Source organism: Hemiscyllium ocellatum, chromosome 4 (assembly GCF_020745735.1).
Source record: "Hemiscyllium ocellatum isolate sHemOce1 chromosome 4, sHemOce1.pat.X.cur, whole genome shotgun sequence".
Classification (NCBI taxonomy): Eukaryota; Metazoa; Chordata; class Chondrichthyes; order Orectolobiformes; family Hemiscylliidae; genus Hemiscyllium; species Hemiscyllium ocellatum.
The window spans coordinates 26354848-26377165 of NC_083404.1; the positions used below are offsets into that span (position 1 = coordinate 26354848).

The window sequence follows — 22318 nt, forward strand, 5'->3', positions numbered from 1 at the left end:
AGTACTTGAGAGCAAATGATAAAGCTGAACCTCTCACAACCATCTTCAACCAGAAATGCCAAGTCATAATTCATCTTGATCTTCAGGTCACTTAGCCAAATGCCAGACTTCAGCAAATTCAATTCACTGCACATAATATCAAAAACTAGCTGAACACACTTCATGCTGAAAACCTCTCCTACTGTTTCAGTGACATCATGCAAAACATAGCTTCATCTTTCACATGAACAGCGGCACGGTGGCACAGTGGTTAGCACTGCTGCCTCACAGCGCCCGAGACCCGGGTTCAATTCCCGACTCAGGCGACTGTGTGGAGTTTGCATGTTCTCCCCGTGTCTGCTTGGCTTTCCTCCGGGTGCTCCGGTTTCCTCCCACAGTCCAAAGATGTGCAGGTCAGGTGAATTGGCCATGCTAAATTGCCCGTAGTGTTAGGTAAGGGGTAAATGTAGGGGTATGGGTGGGTTGCGCTTCGGCGGGTCGGTATGGACTTGCTGGGCCGAAGGGCCTGTTTCCACACTGTAAGTAATCTAAGTAATCTTATCTAAGGCTGAATGGTGATGATACCCAGCTCTAACCAACCCCGGCACTGTCTTGAAATCTTCGCATTCCTTGATCATCATGCAGAACTGCCAATCAGAAAGGTCCACCAACTAAATATTTAGAAGACCAAGGCCATTGTCATTGGCTCCAGCCATAAATTCTAATTTCTTACCACAAACTCCACCCCTTCTGCTGAGAATCTCTTCAAATCTGAACCAGACTGTTCCCAAGCATGATGTCACATTTGAGCTCAAGACATGTTTCTGACCTCTTTTTTTTCCCAAAACTGTCTACATATGCCTCAATATTACAGCCCACCTCTAACCCTTCTCTTGTCAAAAATTGTTCACACTCTCATCCATGTCTCGCTGACATCTAGATATGGCTATTCCAACACACTCTTCGCCTGCCTCCCATGTTTGGTCCTTAGTAAACCTGAGGTCATCTAAAACAGTTTTGTTTTAATTCATTCGGGGAGGGGGAACACCGATGGCTAGACCAGCATTTATTGTCCATCCTCAGTTTCCTTTGAGAAGATGGTGGTGACTTGCCTACTTGAACTGAAGTCCATTTAGTGTGGATTCCTCACAATTCTGTGAGGGAGGGAGTTAAAAAAAAACTTTGATACAAATGGAAGATGCTGCTAAAAAGTTACCAGTATTTGTCAGCTACTTGAGTGTTACTTGTCATTAATTGCAATAGTAATGAAAGGACAGACTAAGTAGTACTGAGGTAAAAGGCCATAAAATACAGACAATATCCTCTATCAATGTAATAAAATTACATCTTCCATGTAGCCAGCTTCTGCTGTGCTGGGAATGATCATAAAATTCCATTACCCATTCCTGACCCCTGACATTCAGACACCTATTTTCAAAAAGGACTTTTCAGAAAACCAACTTCTGTACCACAAAATTAAGATAGACTCCCAGACATATGGAAATAAGCAAACAGGTACTTGCATGCTGTACCTCGTTTCTATTGGCCATAGCCTCAATTCAGAAAGCTTTTTAGAATATCAAAAAGCCAAGAATAGATTCTAGGAGTCTGAACTGCTCATTAAAAGAGCTCATTATTAACTTTCAACCAAATGCTGGTCCGAACATTTTGGTTCTGTGACATATGGAGTCATTCAGTATCAAACTGTGACAATACCAAGGTTTAGACACAAGGGGGCCCTGTCAGCCATGGTAACTTCAGAGCGCCCTCCACTGACAAGATTTGGAGATGCTGGTGTTGGACTGGGGTGGACAAAGTTAAAAATCACACAACACCAGGTTATAGTCCAACAGGTTTCATTGGAAGCACGAGCTTTCGGAGCGCCGCTCCTTCATCAGTCGGTTGTCCTAATGAAGGAGCAGCGCTCTGAAAGATAGTGCTTCCAATTAAACCTGTTGGACTATACTTGGTGTTGTGTGATTTCTAATTCTCCACTTACAATGATGCATATAGTTCCACATAATCCAGAAGGGTTTCTGAACAAAATGATTTTTGTTTAAAAAGTATACATATAAGACTTCAAACTTTTCAACATATTTTATAACAATTCTGACCCAAGTCTTTTCATTTGCTCTTTGGTGTTCCAATATAATCCAAGTCTTTCTTATCTTTATCCATTTTGCAACTAGTAGAAATAATTTTATGGCATAGTCTAATAAAACTACCCAATTTTGAAGTCTTATTTGTTCCCTCTTTGTCTTTCTACATTTATAGAAAAAGGTCCAACTTAATCAGCCTTTCATAACTATAGCCTCGGGTTCATGGTATATTTCTGGCAAAACTTTGATGTGCCTTCTCCTATGACAACTATATTTCATACACCAATATTCAAATATTGAATTAGGCAGCAAAAAACTCAGTATGATTGTAAATCCATAGTCTTGTATAAATATCAGTTTCCACCTTTCCTTTCTGGATCCTTTCCCTGTCTCGAAGCAGCTGGGAAAGAATTCCATTCTTTTAAAAAATAAACCCAATCACTCAAAATTGAATAGAGAAAAAAATGGCCACCAGAGATGGTAAGAACTCAACTCTTAAAAACATTGTTAAACAAGCTATAGTGACATATAATGGCACATCAGACAGGTGGAACTTGAAACCGAACTTCAGACCCAAGGGACATGAGCTGAAGGAACCAGCTTTTTTTTCAACAAAAACTCAACCTATTTAGACATGCCATGACTTGAACCCAGGCCTCTTGACTTAGAAGTAGGGACACAACGCTGCCACAAAAGCCCTGCAAAGGTATTTGCAACTAACATGTTCAGACAGGTCAGGAGCTTGAACCCTAGTCTCCTGGCCTCAAGGTATGGATCCACCAGGCTCTTCATTTATATTTTCAAATTAATCTGTTCAGAGACGTTATTACACTCCCCTGGATCAGGTGAGGTGCACACCTGGGTATCCTAGCCCATATGTAGGGCTCCATCAAGCATTATTCCTCCCATCATCTTGACTCCAGTTCATCAGATATTTTCTAATCCACTTGTTCAGAGATACTATTACATACCTCTGAGCTAAACGGGACTTGAACCCAAGCCTCTTGGCCAACTGATAGTTTATTTTCTTTTTGTATACATTTTTCTCACCACCAGATCACATGTCTCAAACTGAACAAACAATTTAGAACCCACAGCTCAATGGGACAGTGGAACAAGAAGTGAGGAAAGGTAGGAGAATTAACTAAATAGCACTCAGAGTGCAGCACACCATCTGTCTTTCATTGGAGGCATCTAAATTTTGGTGTTTTAATCTCTGGGTGGGACTTGAACCAACAACCTTCTAGACACTGAGGCAAGGGTGCCAACAACTGAGATAAAATATTTTCTAATCAGCCTGTTCAGAGGTGCTATTACAACACATCTCTGGAGCAGGTGGGACTTGAACCACCTGGCTCAGAGGTAGGGACACTACCATTGTACCAGAAGAACTTAAATAACTATGCTACAAACACAATGAGCCTCAACTAACACTGGAACAATTTAGGCTGAACCTTGCACTCTCTGTAGCACAGTGGTAGTGTCCCTACCTCTGGAGCTGAACAGGTTACTTCAAAAATATATTTTGTTTGAGCTTTACAGAAACCGGCACTTCTACCTCTGCCAACTGTTCTATGTAAGATGTACAGCACGGAAAGAGACCCTTTGGTTTAACCTGTCCATGCCAACCTAATCTAGTCCCACCTGCCAGCACCCAGCCCATATCCCTCCAACCCTTCTTATTCATATACCCATCTAAATGCCTCTTAAATGTTGCAATTGTACCAGCCTCCACCACTTCCTCTGGCAGCTCATTCCATACACGTACCACCCTCTGTGAGAAAAAGTTGCCCCTTTGGTCTCTTTTATATCTTTCCTCTCTCAATCTATGCCATCTAATTCTGGACTCGCCGACCTCAGGGAAAAGACTTTGTCTATTTATCCTATCCATGTCCCTCAAGATTTTATAAACCTTTATAAGGTCACCCCTCAGCTTCCGAAGTTCCAAGGAAAACAACCCAGCCTATTCAACTTCTCCCTGTAGCACAAATCCTCCAACCCTGGTAACATCCTTGTAAATCTTTTATGACACTTTCAAGTTTCACAACATCTTTCTCATTGGAAGGAGACCAGAATTGCACGCAATATTCCAACAGTGGCCTAACCAATGTCCTGTACAGCCACAACATGACCTCCCAACTCCTGTACACAATACTCTGACCAATGAAGGAAACCAAACGCCTCCTTCACTATACTATCTACCTGTGACTCCATTTTCAAGGAGCTTTGAATCTGCACTCCAAGGTCTCTTTGTTCAGCAACACTCCCTAGGACCTTCCCATTAAGTGTATAAGTCCTGCTAAGATTTGCTTCCCCAAAATGCGAAATCTCACATTTATCTAAATTAAACTCCATCTGCCACTTCTCAGCCCACTGGCCCATCTGATCAAGATCCCGTTGGAATCTAAAGTAACCTTCTTCGTTGTCCACAACACCTCCAATTTTGGTGTCACCTGCAAACTTAAACTAGAACTTCAAAAAATACTTCATCTGTACCTTCACCAATATCTAGTAATTTAACAACTTGCATTCAATAACTTTCTTAGTCAAGTAGCTACATTTTCTTTATTATCATGGGCTCCTTAATCTTCTTTCTTATCACTTTCACAACAGCCTTATCAAATGCTTTTGGGAAATTAAAACAAAATTCATATACAGTGGATATCTTTCAGCAATACAGAATCATAAAATTCCTATCATGCAGTTCAAGATCATTCAGCCCATCGAATCTGTACGACCCTCAGAAGAGCATCCCCGTAACCCTACGATTACCACAGCTAACCTACCTAGTCTGCATTTCACTAGACACATTGGGGCAATTTAGTCTAGCCAATCAACCTAAACTGCACATCGTTGGAGGACACCGGAGCACCAGGAGGAAACCCACACTGATACGGAGTGTGTGCAAACTCGACAAAGAAGTCACCCAAAGTTGGAATCAAATCCAGGTTCCTGGCGGTATGAGGCAGCTGTGCTAACTACTGAGCCACCGTGCTGCCCGTGTTATATTTGCAATCGCTTTTAAATATTCAAATTAATTAGATAAGAAAAACTTGCTATTTATAAATCCACGTAAAAACTCCTAATTAGTTTAACTATTCTCCTTTCATTCCAGTTCTCTTGTACCTTGGCAGACTTCCTTTATCTACATATTTTCGGAAACATTATAACTGTCTCATTTTCAATCTCCATTATATTGGGATGTTTGACAACATAGTGAGGTTTGGATTTGGTACTTTTAATTTCATTGAAATTACAATTTATTTTTGAAAATTCATTTCCAGTAGTCACCCTTGCACAATACACTTCAATATTCCTAAAGTTACACTAGTAACATCTGGAAAAAAATTGAAGGAAATATTTATTAACCATCTGTCAGTATGTCACTCAGTTATCAGAGGGTTACTTCTTCCTCAAATGATTCCAATCATTCTTTGATAACCCTTTTGTTTATGTTTAAGAAGCTCTTGCTATTTCCCTTTAGTGACTCAATATTTTCACACTTTCGCTTAGTTTTCTCAATCCACCTTTGTATGCTTCTATCCATTCAGGAAAATGGAGCAATATAAAGAGCATATTTAATCATACATTTGCTTTGAAAACTCACCATCATTCTGATATTGATTTATGAAATTTCAAAACTAATGCACCCTCTATAATTGTAATTCTAAAAATTTTTACTTGATGCTTAATAATTACATATTTAAATATCTACCGCTGTTCTCTTTGACCTTCTACTTCAATAAACTAGCCAAGATTGTATGGTATTCCACTTTCATGAGTTGATTCATCTTCAAACTTTCTTTTCCCTTTGTTCCCCCCATTGTCTGAATATGGATTCTGGAGTTGAGGAGGTTGGCTTATGAAGACAGACTGAGTATATTGGGATTATATTCATTGGAATTCAGAAGAACGGAGGGGGAATCTTACAGAAAAAAGTGGAATTGTGAAGGGAGTAGATAACACAGAAGTAGAGAGGATGTTCCCACTGGCAGGTGAAGCTAGAACAAGAGGGCATAGTCTCAAGATTTAAGGGAGCATATTTAGAACCAAGAGGGTTATAAATCTCTGGAATTCCCTGCCTAGTGAAATAGATGATGCTACTTCAGTAAACTATTTTAAAGTTAAGATAGATTTTTTTTGAGCAAAACAGGAACTAAGGGATACGGTGAAACACTGGTAGGTGGATCTGAGTCCACGAAAAGATCAGCCATGATCTTATTGAATTGCGGAACAGACTTGAAAGGCCAGACAGCCTACTCCTGTTCCTAGTTCTTATGTTCTAACCCCACATTTCCAATGGCTAACCCACCTAGCCTGCACATCTTTGGACTAAGAAGTTAACTCTCGCTGTATTATTCAGAAGTAGATCGGGCAATGTGCTCATCTGTTGGATGATTTTTTTCAATGGCATAATCCTAGCCCTGTTCTCAAACAATTTTGTCTCATCACAGTCTACCTTAGGGCATTAATGCCCACTGGTATTCCAACATAATTATTCCAGGAAATGTCTTAAACTGCTGCAATTGTTTCACCGTGCTTACTTTTAAGTTGCATTCAAGTTTTTCACTTGCTTACAAGTTGATCAGTTTGAACTCATATTTGCCAGGTTTTCAGTTTTATTGAAGTGGAGTGAGTCCCTGGTTTAGAAAAGTGGCCAAACATCTCTCAGGTTTGGAATCTATCCCCCATCATCGTACATTTAACTGTCTAACTTTCCTCTGCTTATCTGATTCAATATATAATAGGCAGCATTCCTGTCATTATTTGAAAACTTGCAGCTCTTGCTTTTCAGGTTTCTTCTAAGCTTCAAATACATCTTGAATAAAACCATCTATTAGTCTGATGCTGAATATGATCCAAGTTTTCTCAATCAAGTACCCCCCCACCCCACCCCCACCGCCTCAAAAAACCATTTCCATTTATTCTTTGATGTTTTTGACACTGGGAACAGGATGGAAACAGACTGTTTTAGATCGTAGATCATGTCAATGAACATAACCACCTTGTTAATGGGCTTTCTACTCTTAATATCAATCTCATCTATGCTGATTGCTCTTCTGTCCATTTCCTATTGCGTGGGCTGTGGCCAACACTGAACATTCCTCTGCTTCCCTGATTATAAAATCAAATTTCCCAGATCATAGATTAAATATTTTAACCAGTACTTGTCTCTTAACTGGAGCTCCTGATTTCATTTAATCTTCCTGTCACCCATTTCTTCACCCCAGTGCTTATTCCTGATATAATAATTCTAATTTAAGTTTCTGCCCCAGTCAGTGTGGATTGAGGTATTTAAGTTACATAATCAATTGCTTAAAAATCATTTGCATCAGAGTAAAGAGTCATACAGATGTACAGCACGGAAACAGACCCTTCTGTCCAACTCATCTGTGCCCATCATAGATCCCAACCCAATCTAGTCCCACCTGCCAGCACTGGCCCATATCCCTCCTAACCCTTCCTATTCATATACCCATCCAGATGCCTTTTAGACAATGCAATTGTACAAGCCTCCATCACTTCCTCTGGCAGCTCATTCCATACATGTACCATCCTCTGCGTGAAAAAGCTGTCTCTTAGGTCTGTTTTATACCTTTCCCTTCTCATCCGAAACTTACACCCTCTAGTTCTGGACACCCCCACCCCAGGAAAAGACTTTGGATTAGTCATGCTGGAAAAGCACCGCAGTTCAGGCAGAATCTGAGGAGCACTAAAATCGACGTTTCAGGCAAAAGTCCTTAATTGGGAATACAGACAGAGTGTCTGAAGGATGGAGAGATAAATTTTATCTCTCCACCCTTCAGACACTCTGCCTGTATTCCTGATGAAGGGCTTTTGCCTGAAACTTGTATTTTACTGCTCCTCAGATGCTGCCTGAACTGTGGTGCTTTTCCAGCACCACTAATCCAGAATCTGGTTCCCAGCATCTGCAGTCATTGTTTTTATCTCGGGAAAAAGACTTTGTCTAGAGTCGCTAAATATTTTAAAATCCCTTTAACTTACTCCCTACTCTGTCTACTAAGGGTAATGTCAGTTCTAACTAGTTAATTTTATGATATATAACAATTGTATTGACAAAATTCAGACACTGCAATTCCACCCTTCAGTTAACACCCTTGGTGAGCATATATTAAACCAAACATATTTTATAAAATTCAAAAGCAAAGATTGAACTTGCACAGAAGCTTGGTTAGGCCAAACAGAGCAGGGTACAACGTTCTCGCCTTCATTTAACATAATGCAGGACCAGAAATGCAACACAACTGCTAATTACTCCAACAAGTAATTTTAAAAAAACTTCTTTACAGTGATGAAAGTATGAAATTCCTTATCAAATGGAGCAGTTGAGACAATTTTCATAGATGCATTTAAGCTGATGCTAGATAAGTACATGAGAGGGGATAGAATAATGTGTAGATAGGGCGAAGTAACATCAAAGGAATCTTGTGTTAAGCATAAGTACTTGCAGGAGGCCAAGTGATCTAAACATCATGCTATGCAAATCAATGTACACATGTCCATTTGCTAAAACAATACAACAGCAAAACTAAAAATGTTGATTATGATTCTTAGTACCTACTTGATTACTTCAAAAGAATCAACGAGTTTAGAGACCCTATTAAATCAAATTCAAAACTTTAAAATGCCAGTAACGACAATCTGATCACCATATGACTTGAAAATTATATATACAAAAATGTGTTAATTATTTGGGCCTGGCAAGTATTAAAAAATCTCTCTAATTTTGACTAGCAAGTTAAATATCAGTGAACATATTTTGTACTTCATACATAGATTTTGTTTCACCAGCACAATGCCTATTTCAGTTGTTTTCCTCCTGAGGCTTTACAGCTTTATATTTAGTTAAACCTAGAGACACGCCCACAACCGTCACATACACATGTTTGAGATCAGACAAAACATGTGTAGGAGAGACTTGCTCAAAAGCAAACTGCGCATTTCAGAAAGAAACAATTCAAAAACATTCGGATGGATTGAGCAGTATACTTGTACCTGTGAAAGACACTTTCGTGACGCAATTGCAAAAACATCTGGCAATTTGATCAGGATTAACCAGAAAAGATTTTTTTCTTTCTAAAGACAAATTTAATTTGCGATTCTTCTGGTGCGATAACACAAATTTATAAATGTACCGAAGTCATACTGGTTTATTAAAACAATGGATTAAAATAAACTGCTTCTGATTGAAATATCAAATGTTACAGCAGGAATAATTTTGTAAAAACAGCATAAATTATGAGCATTAGAAGTTGTTCACTAATTTGCAAATGCCATGTGCTGAACAGAATAAAATTTGAATCTATATTTTGATATATCTCAAATCATATATAAAAGCATGTTCCAAATCTAGTGGATACAGAAACAAAACGAGGAACTGCAAAGGTAGGAGATCTGAAACTAAACAGAAATTGCTGGTAAAACTCAGCTGGTCTAGTAGCATCTGTGGGGAGCAAACAGATTATTGTTTTGAGTCTGGTGACTCTTCATCAGATATTCTCTATAGATCAGCTGCATTATCAGATGAAATAATTGCTGTACTGTTGACTGTGAGAAACTACTGAGAATTTAATGCATAAAATTAGTGTGTCACAAGTGGTAGTCCAGATTTAGTTGTCACATTTATGGTAGAATGGCAGCATAGGTATCATATAGAAACAAATGGAAATTAAAGCATACTATTTGAACTGTGGGTAATTTTTCAATGCAATAAGTGGTTTTGGTACTCAACCTTAAATAGAATGCAGCTACATTTCAGCAGTTTGCAATGAATGTTAAATTAGTCAACAACCATTTTGTTCTGTTCTTTTCAGGAGATGTGTGCATTGCTAGCAAAGCCAACATTCGTTATCCATTTCTAACTGCCCTTGAACTAAGTCACTTAATGGGCCATTTCAGAGGAATTAAGAGTCAACCACTTTGCTGGGTCTAGAGTTCCAGACCTGTTAAGGATGGCAGATTTCTTTCACCAAATGACTTTATGGACCAGACAGGATTTTACAAAAATTGATTATAGCTGTCATCATAACTGAAGACTACTTTGACAAGCAGAGTTATTTATTAAATTTAAAATTTCATCACCTGTGATGGGATTTGAACGCATACCACCACAGCTTTAGCCTTTGCCTCGTATGACTACCCCATAGACATTAGCACTATACCATGGTCACTCCTCCAAAATCGGGACTACCTGAATGTTTGAGGAGACTGACTGCAGTTACTACAATGAACACTTACTTATTTGGATGTAACACAGTATTTTAGTTTGGAACGTGTGGAAAACAGAAAATTAGAGCTTTACGTGTTACAAGTTTATGAGCTGATGCTAGGAGAGGTGGTTTTGGTTTGTGAAAGAAAGTAAAAGTAACGCAAACTGTAATGAAGAAAACAGGCAACAAAACTACTTCACACACATTCAGTGAGATCATAGATTTCAAGGCAATGAGACATGTTTCTCATGACTCATAAATTCACTTGTCAGATAGTCCATATAAGCAAGTTATATTAAATCACAAAGTAATTCTGGATGCACTTTCTAAATTAAGTTACATGTTATCTAACAGCCCCAAAGACTGGGATAAATTTACAGTCCAACAAGGGAGGACCAAAATGATAATAAAGACAGAGGACATAAACTATGAAGGCAAACTAGCAATGAATATACAAACTGACAAAAAAGCTTTTTTAAATATAGGAAGCGGAAGAAAGGGGTCAAAGAGAACAGAGGCCCCTTAGCAAATGAATCTGAAGACGGTTTTGGTGAATGAGGAAATGGCAGAGGAGTTAAACAGAATATTTGTATCAATCTTTAAAGTAGGAGACACTTTGGACATTTAATTAACACTAAATAATAGTGGGGAGGAATTGTGTACCATCACTATCACTAAAGTAGGAGGATCAGTCAAACGAATGGGGCCAAAGGCAGATTAATACCATTGATATTGATCGGTTAAATAAGTGGGAAAAAAGTTGGCAAATGGAGTATAATGTGGGAAAATGTGGAACTTGTTCATTTTGGAAGGGAGAACAAAAGAACAGTTACTTAAATGAAAAGAAAACTGCAGAAAACTGCAGCACAAATGACCTTATGCACGCAACACAGAAAGCTAGCACACAGGTGTAGCAGGTAATGAGGAAGGCTAATGGAATGTTGACCCTTATCTCAAAAGAGTTGGAATATACAAGAGTAGGGAAGCTTTACTTCAACTGTACAAGGTGCAGCTGAGGCCACATTTGCAGTACTGTGAGCAGTTTAGGTTCACTTACTTAAGAAAAGTACCATTCATTGGAAGCAGTTCAAAGAAGGTTCCCTAGAATGACTCCTGATATGGCAGGATTGTCTTAATGGCATTCAGCAAAGCTGAATGAGTTGGCACACTACTTACTGGAGTTTAGAGTAATGAGAGGTGATCTCACTGAAATAGGTAGGATTCTTAAGGAGCTTCACAGGATAAATGCCGAGAGGATATTTACATTCATGGGAGAGTCCAAAAGCAGAAGACCATAGTCTCAGAATAAAGGAATGCCAATTTAAGACTAAGATGAGGGGGAGTTTCTTCTCTTAGAGGAGAGTTTTGTGTTTTCAGAACTCCTTGCCAAAGAAAGGAACAGGGGTAGAGTCCTTATGCATATTTAAGGCTGATATAGATTGATTATTGATCAGTAGCAGAATCATGGGTTACCAGGAAAGGACAGAAAAGTGGACATGAAGAATGCTGGATCAGTCATGATCCTATTGAATAGCAGAACAGTCTCAAGGGGCCAAACGGCCCACTGCTTTCCTGCTTAAGGTCTTATGGTCTTTAATAGGGTTCTTCCAGAATAGACAAATAAATAGATTTTAAAATGAGTGCTAAATTTTTGGGTCAGGCACTTTTGTTCAATAAAATGAAAAAGTGCTGGAGAAAATTCTATTTCTCTCTCTACAGATGCTGCCGGACGTACTGAGTTTCTCTCACATTTTCTCATTTTATTCCAGATTTCCAGTATCCGCGGTATTTTCACTTTATTTAAGCTTTTTCTTTAATTATTCTCTGTGGACAAACTTACCCTTCAGGTGTGAAATCTTTCTCCTTACAAACTTCCATTAATTTTGGAGTCAACCTGTATGCCTTCAGTGAAAGGGAGCCTTGTGCAGTTTTAAGGGGATCTGAAATATAAAGGACAGAAAAGAAGTTTATTAATAAAACTGCATACATTTATTAGAAAAATCATTCAAATGATATCATGTCAGTATAACATAAAAAGTTAAGACTGTGGTGTCAGTCATATTGACTGCTCCACTATTAGACTTCTCCAGTTAGAGGATAACTGACAAACAAAGACACAATGAAATAAGACATGGGATAACCTTGCCTCATAATGAAGAGGCAAAATTATGGTCAGAAAATAGTCAGGATAGGCTGCATCTGTGGAAACAGGTGCAACTTTGAAGTTTTAGGTCTGTCATCTTACAATAGGAAGAAACTAAGAGAAAAACCTTGAAAGCAAGCAGTGAGAACATCAACAGAGGGTGAAAAACCTTTCCTCACCAAACTATTAGAGATGCATCTATTCAAAACAATAGTTAGGAGCATAATCGCAATTTAATGGAAGCGTTCGCTGACAGTATTCTCAGGTCAATCAAACTTTGTGTTGAGGTAGTTAGTTGTCACCATCCTCTTTCCTTGACTAAGTCAAAGGCCTTGTTTGGAATACAGCCTTGAGAAAAATCACTAGCATCTTAATCGCTGCAGTCTTTACGAGAGGAGGATCTTGTTTTAAACTATACATCACCTATTGCATAACAGTAATCAGGGAAAATTATATTAAGATGTTTGAACTGTTATGAAGATTTCAACTTACAAGATCCTAAGACGTTCTGCTTTGCTATACACATTGGGTGGAGCTTAATGCTGTCTTCAACATTAACTTTTTCAGGACTATCACCTCAATAACGATGGCGTTCAGCAAAGTGGTCCTAAAGACAAGACTGAAGTGTTTGTTGCCATTTTCAGTTTGATGTGTTAAATGGATGATCTAACTTAGTCTTTTTGAGCCTCACAAAAACCTGGTCTTTAGCCATTTTCAGTGACTCCATATGACATCAAGAAAGACTGTGCTGTGAACAGCAAAGTTTACTGGCCTTGTAACAAGCTGGTTGCTGTGTTAAAAACTTCAGAATGAGTTGCATCTCTGACCAAGCCACACAGGTACTGAAACTCTTGCATCAATCAGCTAAAGTAGAAAATTACCCAAATGTATCCAGTTCACAAAAATCTAGGTCAAATCCAACAGTCAATCACCGCCCCATCAATGTACACTCAATCATCAGTAAATTTAGAGAAGAGGATCTCTGACAATAACTATTAAGTGGCACTTATTTACCAATAACCTGCTCACTGATGTTCAGTTTGGGTTTTGCCTGGGCTGTCGTGTAAATATGGACAAAAGAGATGAACAGAAGTTGAGGTGACAGTAACTGTCCTTGACATCGTGGCAATGTTTAATACAGTGTGGCATCAAGAAGGCTAATAAAAAATTGAAGCAAATAAAAATCATGGCAAAGTACTCCACTCGATGGAGTTACCTCTTGCTCAAAGGAAGATTATTGTGGTTGCTGCAGATCAATTGTTTCAGTCTAAGACCAGGAATAACACGACAAGTATTTTTCACATCAGTGTCCTAAGCCCAGCCCAGAAGTTAGGATGTCTGCAGACAACTGGAAATTGCACAATGTCATTCATCTCTTAAATCACAAAATAAAATTATGCCCAAATGCATAAAGATCAGGACAAGAGTCGGACTTGACTGATAAGTGGCAAGCAATGTGCATGACAAACAATGACCATCTCCAATGAGAGAATGAACAAGTTCCTTATGACATCTAGCAGTGAACTGCCTACAATATTAATTCAAACCGTTAACCTGAAATTTAATTGGACCAGCTAACATTGACTTGACAAAACTTGCCCATATTCGACAAGGGAAGATGCACTTATGCAGTGGCTCTCCAACCTCAACACATCCCAAAATACTTAACAGTCAATGAAGTTCTGTTAACAAAAGGCACAAGGCTATTTTTCATTCAGTAAGATTTCACAAACAACAACTTGATAATGTGTGTTGGTGAAACTAAGGAATAAATATCAATTAACACATCAGTGCATGATAGAATACTGTCCACATGTCTGATGAGTAAAATATACAACAATAGACAAGATGACTGGCATCCAATCATGACTTAAATATTCATTTACTTCATCACCAGTACATCTGGAGTGCAAAATCTAGATGATGTAGCATCTTGCCAAAACTCCTTCAATCAACATCACTGCCAAAACCTATTTTTACAAAAGGCAACCGTCACATTGTCACATCAGTAGTTCTGCATTTTCTTCCCAGGTATACACAATCCTCACGCAGAAATATATCACCATTTCTTCATTGTTCTTGAGCCCAAATCCTGGAACACCCCTCCCCCACTCCATATAATCAGCACTATGAGACGATCAGATGAGCTGCAATGATTCAAGACTAATGATCACTTTATCAAGGGCAATAACTACACTCTCAAATTTATGAATTAATAAAAATGCTGCATATAAGGATCCTATATCTCATTGCAGTAATCTTTGTACACTTGTTGGGAAAACTAAACTTTGTCTAAATATCAGCTCTTGTACTGATGGAATAAGTTGTTTTGATAGAATACCAATATCCAGGGGTTATATTTTACATTCCTGGTCAGTCAAGTCAGACAGACCTGGGAATGTTTAACGATGACATAGTGTCCAGAAAATGTGGGGGAAAAAGTATCTAGCACCAGTAAACATTCAAAGGGAACATATTATCTACAAATGTCTTGGAATTTCCGTGCTGTACACCTCTAGGACTCCATAAGTGACAAATCTGGCCTCTGTCCAATTAGTTTTAAGCTACATTCTCTGAATAGGAAGCATGGACAGACAACCTACAGGGAGTTATTGAAGAGAAATTTGTGGTAACTCCAGTTTCCTTAGCTTGCTATTTACTCATAAAATGCATGGTGTGGAAAATTGGTGCTCCTATTCTTGTCTGGCAAACTGCACGGACTTATTAAGTGCATTGGGTAGATTTCATACAAAGAGTAGTTTCAACCCAGATGCAAGAACTGAATATTGTAAATCAAAAAGCATACAGTGAAATCAAGTTACTTAACGTAATTTCAGTTTCGTGCTTGAAGAGATGAAACTGATGCAGTTTTCTTCTGAAAGAAGATTTGGGTTTAGTCATATTTCAACAGCACCATCTTCAAGGTACATGGGTTTTATTTCCATATTAATTATATTTGCCAAGCTTGAAATAACATACTAAGTATTTTCAAATAAATGGAAAACTGAACAGAAACAAAACAAATTCCTACACATCATTATACAGAACTAAAAATTTGATAAAATTGGAAAATTCAGGAGGAAATGTTAAAAAAATTCCAATGAATAAAGTATATTTTAACAGCTTTTCAACTGTAATCCGATTGTTAACATACTGAAACAATTTTTGTGTTACCCAAAGATTAATCGTGCTCATTAGTATTTTTTCTGACAGATATTCAGGATGTAACATTTACTTCTCGGTTGGAAACTTTGTAACAGCCTGCCAGCTATGGCAAACAGTGAGCTTGGGGAAGGCAATAAAGATGTTTTACCTACAGCTATGATACTGCACAGAACATCTGGTTTAGTGAGTAAAGGAAACGCCACTAAATGGGCAGAAAAAAGAAAATCTTTGTGCTAAGAACAGTCTACGTTTTGTGAGCGCCTGTCAAAGGCGCAATCTGGCAAAATGTGTCATAACTGTAAGGTCACGTACTGAGCCAGACTCAAGCAATCAGTTTTTGTTAGACATCTGGTCCTGTTCCACCCGCCATCAACAAGGGGGAAGAGGAATGAAAAAAAATTGAAGCAGCAACTTCAGCATTCCAGAATGTACACATCAGGGCTCTGATAGCAAGAAAAATAAACAGAAAGAAGGAAACCCTGTCTAGACTGAGCTGCTGCTGGGGCTGAGGCAGACACTGGGCTGGTATTTACTGAGAGGGACTGCCAGGCAGCACTGCCAGGTAAACAGTGAAGAAGAAATGAATAGGAAAACGTCACTGACCATAGATGAGGACCACAGACTCTTCAATTGCGTGTTGGTAACTAAACTGGGAGTCCAACAGAGCTCGGCTGACGAAAGAGCCATAGTAAGTGGACTGGTACCAGCCAACATGGAGGTGGTCTATGTTAACATGACGCAAGCTTCTCATCATTTCCATTTGGTATTGAACTGTAAAACAAAACAAAAAGAAACCATTTTTTCAATTTTAAGCAGAATTATAATCAGATTTACACTGCTGTAATATTTTATGGTCAGACTCTGCCCATAAATGATATTACACAAAACACTAAGCACGGTTCTTAACTATTAACTCTGCAGAAGGGAGTACTGCTGCATATATTTGATGTAAAATCTATGGGCACCACTTGACAATTATCTCATAGTTTGATCTACCTCTGGTCAGGGATTTAACATTCAAGCACATTATTATGCTTTTGCGTACAAACCTTTGCAAGTCTGAAAAAACTGAGGAAACAATAACTTATTCCAACTATAATCTTAGAATTGCTAGTCTGGATTATTGGAAACTATTACAGATAGTGGCAAACAGGCAGCAAGCAATAGTATAATTTAGTTACATGTGCTTTAACTTGACGAGAATTTTAATAATCAATCTGTAACACCCACACACATTTTTTTAATAATGATCCCCACTCAAGATAGCAGAGGGCATTCACAAATGCCCAACTTACTTTGTGTATTTGGGGTACAGACCAGAAAAGAGATATAATTTTAACTCATTTTCTTTTAAAATACTGTTTACAGGAAGTCTAAAATGCCCATTACCAAAATAAAAAATGGCCAGCCACATCCCAGACATTAAAAGTCCACAAGGCTGATGACTCAAAAGTTGACCATCAAATTTGACTAATACTTAAATCTCCAATCGGTTGCTTCCTCAAACCAGAAACATGCCAAATGGGTATATCACTATCCCAAATAACCAGAGCATTTAACGCTTCTCAAGATCTATTAGGGATGGTGCAGACCCCACACAACAGCAGGACTTGGCCATTCAGTTCTTGAACCTGTTTCATCATTCTAGATAATGACTAATCATATCCATGCACTATTCCCATGTTCCTTACTATCATCAATAAATCTATAAATATATCTTGAACTTAATGAATGAAATCCCACAGCCTCCTTAGATACAGAATTCTAAAGATCCACCACCCTCCAAGTGAAGTTGTTTCCCTTCATTTCACTTTGATAAATGATTATGTTGGAGACTCGTAACATCCTCAAAACATTCTACCAGGTGTCCAAACAATGATTTCACCTTCATAAATCCATTTGGATTCTATCCAATCAGACAATTATTTTCTAAGTATCCTCTAATCACATCCTATATAATAGATGCTAATAATTTCCTGACTACTAACATCAGGCTAACAGATCTGTATATTCTCTGTTTTAATGTACCCTCTTTTCTTAAACAGTGGGTTACATTTGCAACCTCCCCATCTTCAGGTACTGCTTTCGAATTCATTGAATTTTGCAAGTATGATCACCAATGTATCCACTATCTCTCCAGCCAGCACTTGATCAAATACTATCTTTAGTTTAAATTTAGACATGGCTCTCTGCTTTTCCTGTAGAATATTTTTGCCTTTTGAAAACCAAGCAGTTTTTTAAAAAATGCTAGCCATGGCCTATCTACTGCCAAACTTTTTAATTTATTTTTCTAATCCACTATATGCAACTTCTTCTTCATACCTTCAAAATTGCCCAGGTTTATTTTTAAGATGCTACGTTTGGACTACTTGAAAATTCAATCATACTATGGTCACTATTCCCTAAAGCTCCTTATCAAACACGATTTTTAAAAATTATCCAATGATGAGATGAGGTTGTCACTGGTTAGTACAGCATTTATTGCCCATCCCTAATTGCTCAGAGGGCAGTTAAGAGTCAACTACACTGTCGTGGAACTTGAGTTACATGTACGCCAGTTCAGGTAATGGCAGACATTTTTCCAGAAAGGTTATCAATGAGCCAAATGTTTTCAGCAACAAATGACAGGGATAGCAATTAGATTAACGTCTAATTCCAGAATGTGTGGATTTCAAATTTAACAGTCTGCCATACTGCGATGCAAATCCATGTTCCCAGAACATTAGCCTAGGCTCTGGATTACTAGTCCAATGTCATTACCACTACGCCATTGCCTCACCATCATAAGCTCTTAGTCATTCTATAATACTAGATTTACAATGGCCTATGCCCTTGATGGTTCCTCAATTTATTGCTCCAGAAGACCATTTCAAACAAATTCCAAGAGTTTTTCTTCCACAGCCTTGATGCTCGTTATATTTGCCCAGTGTACATGTCGATGAAAGTCACCCATGATGATACATTCGCTTTCCTCCATGCATCTCTAATTTCTTGATGATTACCATGTATACCCTACAATACCAAAACTGTTCCATGGTATGTAAACCACTACTGTTTATGTTTACTGACCTTCATTTCACTCGAGATTCTACATTTTGTTCTTCCCTCACTGATCCTGTCAATCAATGTCACCCCTAACACACCACCTTTCATCCCTCTTGAAGTTCGACTATTCTTTAACATTCACCTACCAAGACTTGATCACCCTTCAGCAAGGTCTCCACAATGGCAATTAAACAATAACCATTTCATTCTACTACCACTATTAACTCATTTATGCTGCTGTGAATGCTGCATTCAGGTAGACTGTTTTCAATTCCACCTTTTTACACGATTGTGCAATTTGAAGCTCGGATTTGTTTCTGCTGCTTTCCACTCTGCTACAGCTTTTCTACATTCCAAGGACTACCTTCGCTTTTAATCTATCCAAATTCACCCTTGGCATCCCATTCCCCCAACAAGCTAGTTTAAAACCTCCACAACACAACTAGCCTACCTTCCAACAACCCATCCCATGAAAGAATTTTTAAACAACATACGTAATTCTATAAATCTGAAAACTATGATTATGCAACCATCAGGTTTTCCCTAAAAGAAAGTTACAGAATTCAAGATATCAGAAGTTACAGAAATCAGTTAGCACTGCTTGTTCATCTTGATTGGAAAAAAAGTTACGCGCAAATATTCTCAGCAATCACTTCTCAATTACTGTTTAATTAAATAAAGACTCAGTCTCAAACTATATCCACCAAACAATAATACGAATCAAAATTCCTATAGGTGTTATGTCAATTATTTTTTTCAACTGTAATTGGCAGAATGCACATCGTGTGTAACCAATAAAGATTACATGTAAAGGGTTTCATTTAAATTTTGATAGGTAAAATTTTAAAACTTGTTCCTTCCAGCAAGTAAAACTGTTCATTGAAATGGACAACTACTTTCCACCTGAAAGCAATATTATTAAATAATAGATAAAGCTTATCAATAATTTTTATTCCTCTTAATAATTATTAATGGCGACCTTCATTGATTTCATGGTTAGAATCCAAATGTTGCAGGACAGGACAGAATGCCATGTTACCAACAGAAGGTTTAAGCTGCTACACTTAGGTAAGAATGTCAATCAAGGGGCTGTCATTATTTTTTTCCAGAGTTATTATAATGTCACCTGCACTGATATAATACTGATTCCCCAGAACAGGTATTATATTAATTGATGCTCTTTAATTTCTGAACAACAATTTCCACTTCCCAAATGTGCAACTCTGTGCTGCTAATCAAATTATTCAGTTTTATACTCAGTTGCAACTTCATAAAAATAACTTGTTAAACTGAATCAATTTGCGACCGTTTCGTTGTGTTAAGTAGTGTGTGTGCTAAGTCATCTCACTCGACCTTTAGACTACAATTCTCACCCCCAACCCTTCATTTTATAACTTGGCAGCACACAAGACTGAAACCTTCGAGCTGCAATGGGAAAGTTAGACAGAATAGCTTGGTACATAGCAACAGTAGTGAAGAAAGGGAAAAGCAATCAGGAACCGAGTAAAGGAAATTGACGAGAAAAGCCAGAAGAAAGCTGCAGCAGCTTTTGCTCCTATGGGTCAAGTTCCATTTTCCAGTTCTTCAGTATTGCAAAGAACAACACAGTTTCCAAAACTCTGGCCAAGACTGCTGACAAAGCACCATTATAGCTACAATTTAGAAAATGCAGAAGCTCATTAGCAACATGATGTAGTCATATAGCAAAGTGATAAGACGTGGCATCATATCTGCAATCTCCCAAATGGTAAGTTACTAATTATGGTATGCCAAGAAGGAGGTGCTAGCCACTTCCCACAGGGAAGAAAACCAATCACATGGTTTCACTAATCTCATTTAGACTACAGATGCCAAAATGCTGCAGGGTAAACTAATACATTATTAAAATTAAACTCTCTTGAGCCAATACTCCAATGCAGCAATGGACTTGAGTAATACTCTGAATTCATTATCTCAAACTGTCACGACAACAACCACACCTGTAGTCATCTCACATAGCATCCTTACAGTACATGTCCTTATAATGTATACAATAGATTCACACCAAAAATGGATAGCTGAAGGGTGTTTCTCTACAGATAAATGTGGACAAAATCAAAAATTTCATGTGCTCATTAAGCTTTGTGCCAGAGTTGGAGTCAGTGATGAATCGTTTTGGCTGATTTCAATAACCTTTCAGCAGCTAGATGAACCATCCATAAACGAGGAAGTAAAATAACTGCAAAAATGTTTTTCAGATTTTACTGAAGTTTTGGATGTTTTCTTGGGGTGAAGAGCTGACAGATTAAAATTCACATGCCTGGAAGTTAAATTCAATGAAACTCAATGGACAAAATTATAATAACTTTTCAAAGAAATAAAAACTCAGTTTTCTCTGTTGCTTGTGTTATGCCAGGAGACAGTCATGCTTATTAAAATACTTTAAACAGTCTATTGCAGTTGGCAAGTACTACTGAAATGCATTAACATTTCAATCGTTTCAGGCAACTGCAGCCTTACGACATTTTCAATGCTAAAATCAAAAACATGAAATCAAATATCTTCATCAGTTTAAGAAAAGGATTAACTGCTTCTCACAGTCAATGAATTCAACAAGAAAAGAACACTCTCACAAAATTAGATAATTCTTAATTTTCATTTTGTTTTCAAACTTGTGAAAATGCGAGTACATGCTTCAAACTTCAAGATTTACGTATGCTTTTGTGCTGCTGGGAAACAGTAATAGGTGCATACTGAATAAAGTTAACTATCTAACTCATCATAAGGATAGTCATGATTTAGAGATGCTGGTGTTGGACTGGTGTGTACGAAGTTAAAAATCACACAACACCAGGTTATAGTCCAACAGGTTTAACTGGAAGCACTAGCTTTGTCATAACCACCTGATGAAGGAGCGTCGCTCCGACAGCTAGTGCTTCCAATTAAACCTGTTGGACTATAATCTGGTGTTGTGTGATTTTTATCATTATGAGCAGCACTTGTGGTACCCAAGTAGTATGCTCACCTAAGGCCAGAAGGTCTGATTCAAGTCCTATCTACTCCAGAGGTATGTAGCAACATCTCTGAACAGGTTAGTTAGAAAATAACTACAATTCATTATGCTTGCAATCAGGCATTTTAATGCAGTTCAAAAAAAGTTGCAAGATCATCTCTGAGATACAGGTTTAACTCCATTTGTGAAGTCAGAAAAAAAGCAGTTTAATTAAAGGGAAGGTCTAAAAACTTAAGTCTGTTTTTTGTAATTGTGTTTAAGATTATAGATAAGACTTCCATTTAATCTCTCCTGACATTAAAAAACAACCAGTGAAGAAGTGGAGCTCCCCTTTATCACTGAAAGGTAGAAGACAGAGGGTGGTAGTGAAGGGTTGTTTTTCAGACTGGAGGCCTGTGACCAGTGGAGTGCCACAAGGATCAGTGCTGGGCCCTCTACTTTTTTTGTCATTTGTATAAATGATTTGGATGCGAGCATAAGAGGTACAGTTAATAAGTTTGCAGATGACACCAAAATTGGAGGTGTAGTGGACAGCGAAGAAGGTTACCTCAGATTACAACAGAATCTGGACCAGATGGGCCAATGGACTGAGAAGTGGCAGATGGAGTTTCATTCAGATAAATGCGATGTGCTGCATTTTGGGAAAGCAAATCTTAGCAGGACT

General features: G+C 38.1%; 1 protein-coding gene across 1 annotated transcript in view; it reads right to left on the reverse strand.

The window, feature by feature from the left end:
• The window catches only part of eif3hb (eukaryotic translation initiation factor 3, subunit H, b), a 120208-nt gene that overhangs the window by 42933 nt on the left and 54957 nt on the right, over positions 1 to 22318 (reverse strand). The window contains exons 3-4 of the mRNA XM_060822825.1: positions 16221 to 16388; positions 12150 to 12249 (exon numbers count right to left, since the gene is read on the reverse strand). Coding sequence (XP_060678808.1) covers positions 12150 to 12249; positions 16221 to 16388 — 268 coding nt within the window. The remainder of the gene's footprint in view (positions 1 to 12149; positions 12250 to 16220; positions 16389 to 22318) is intronic.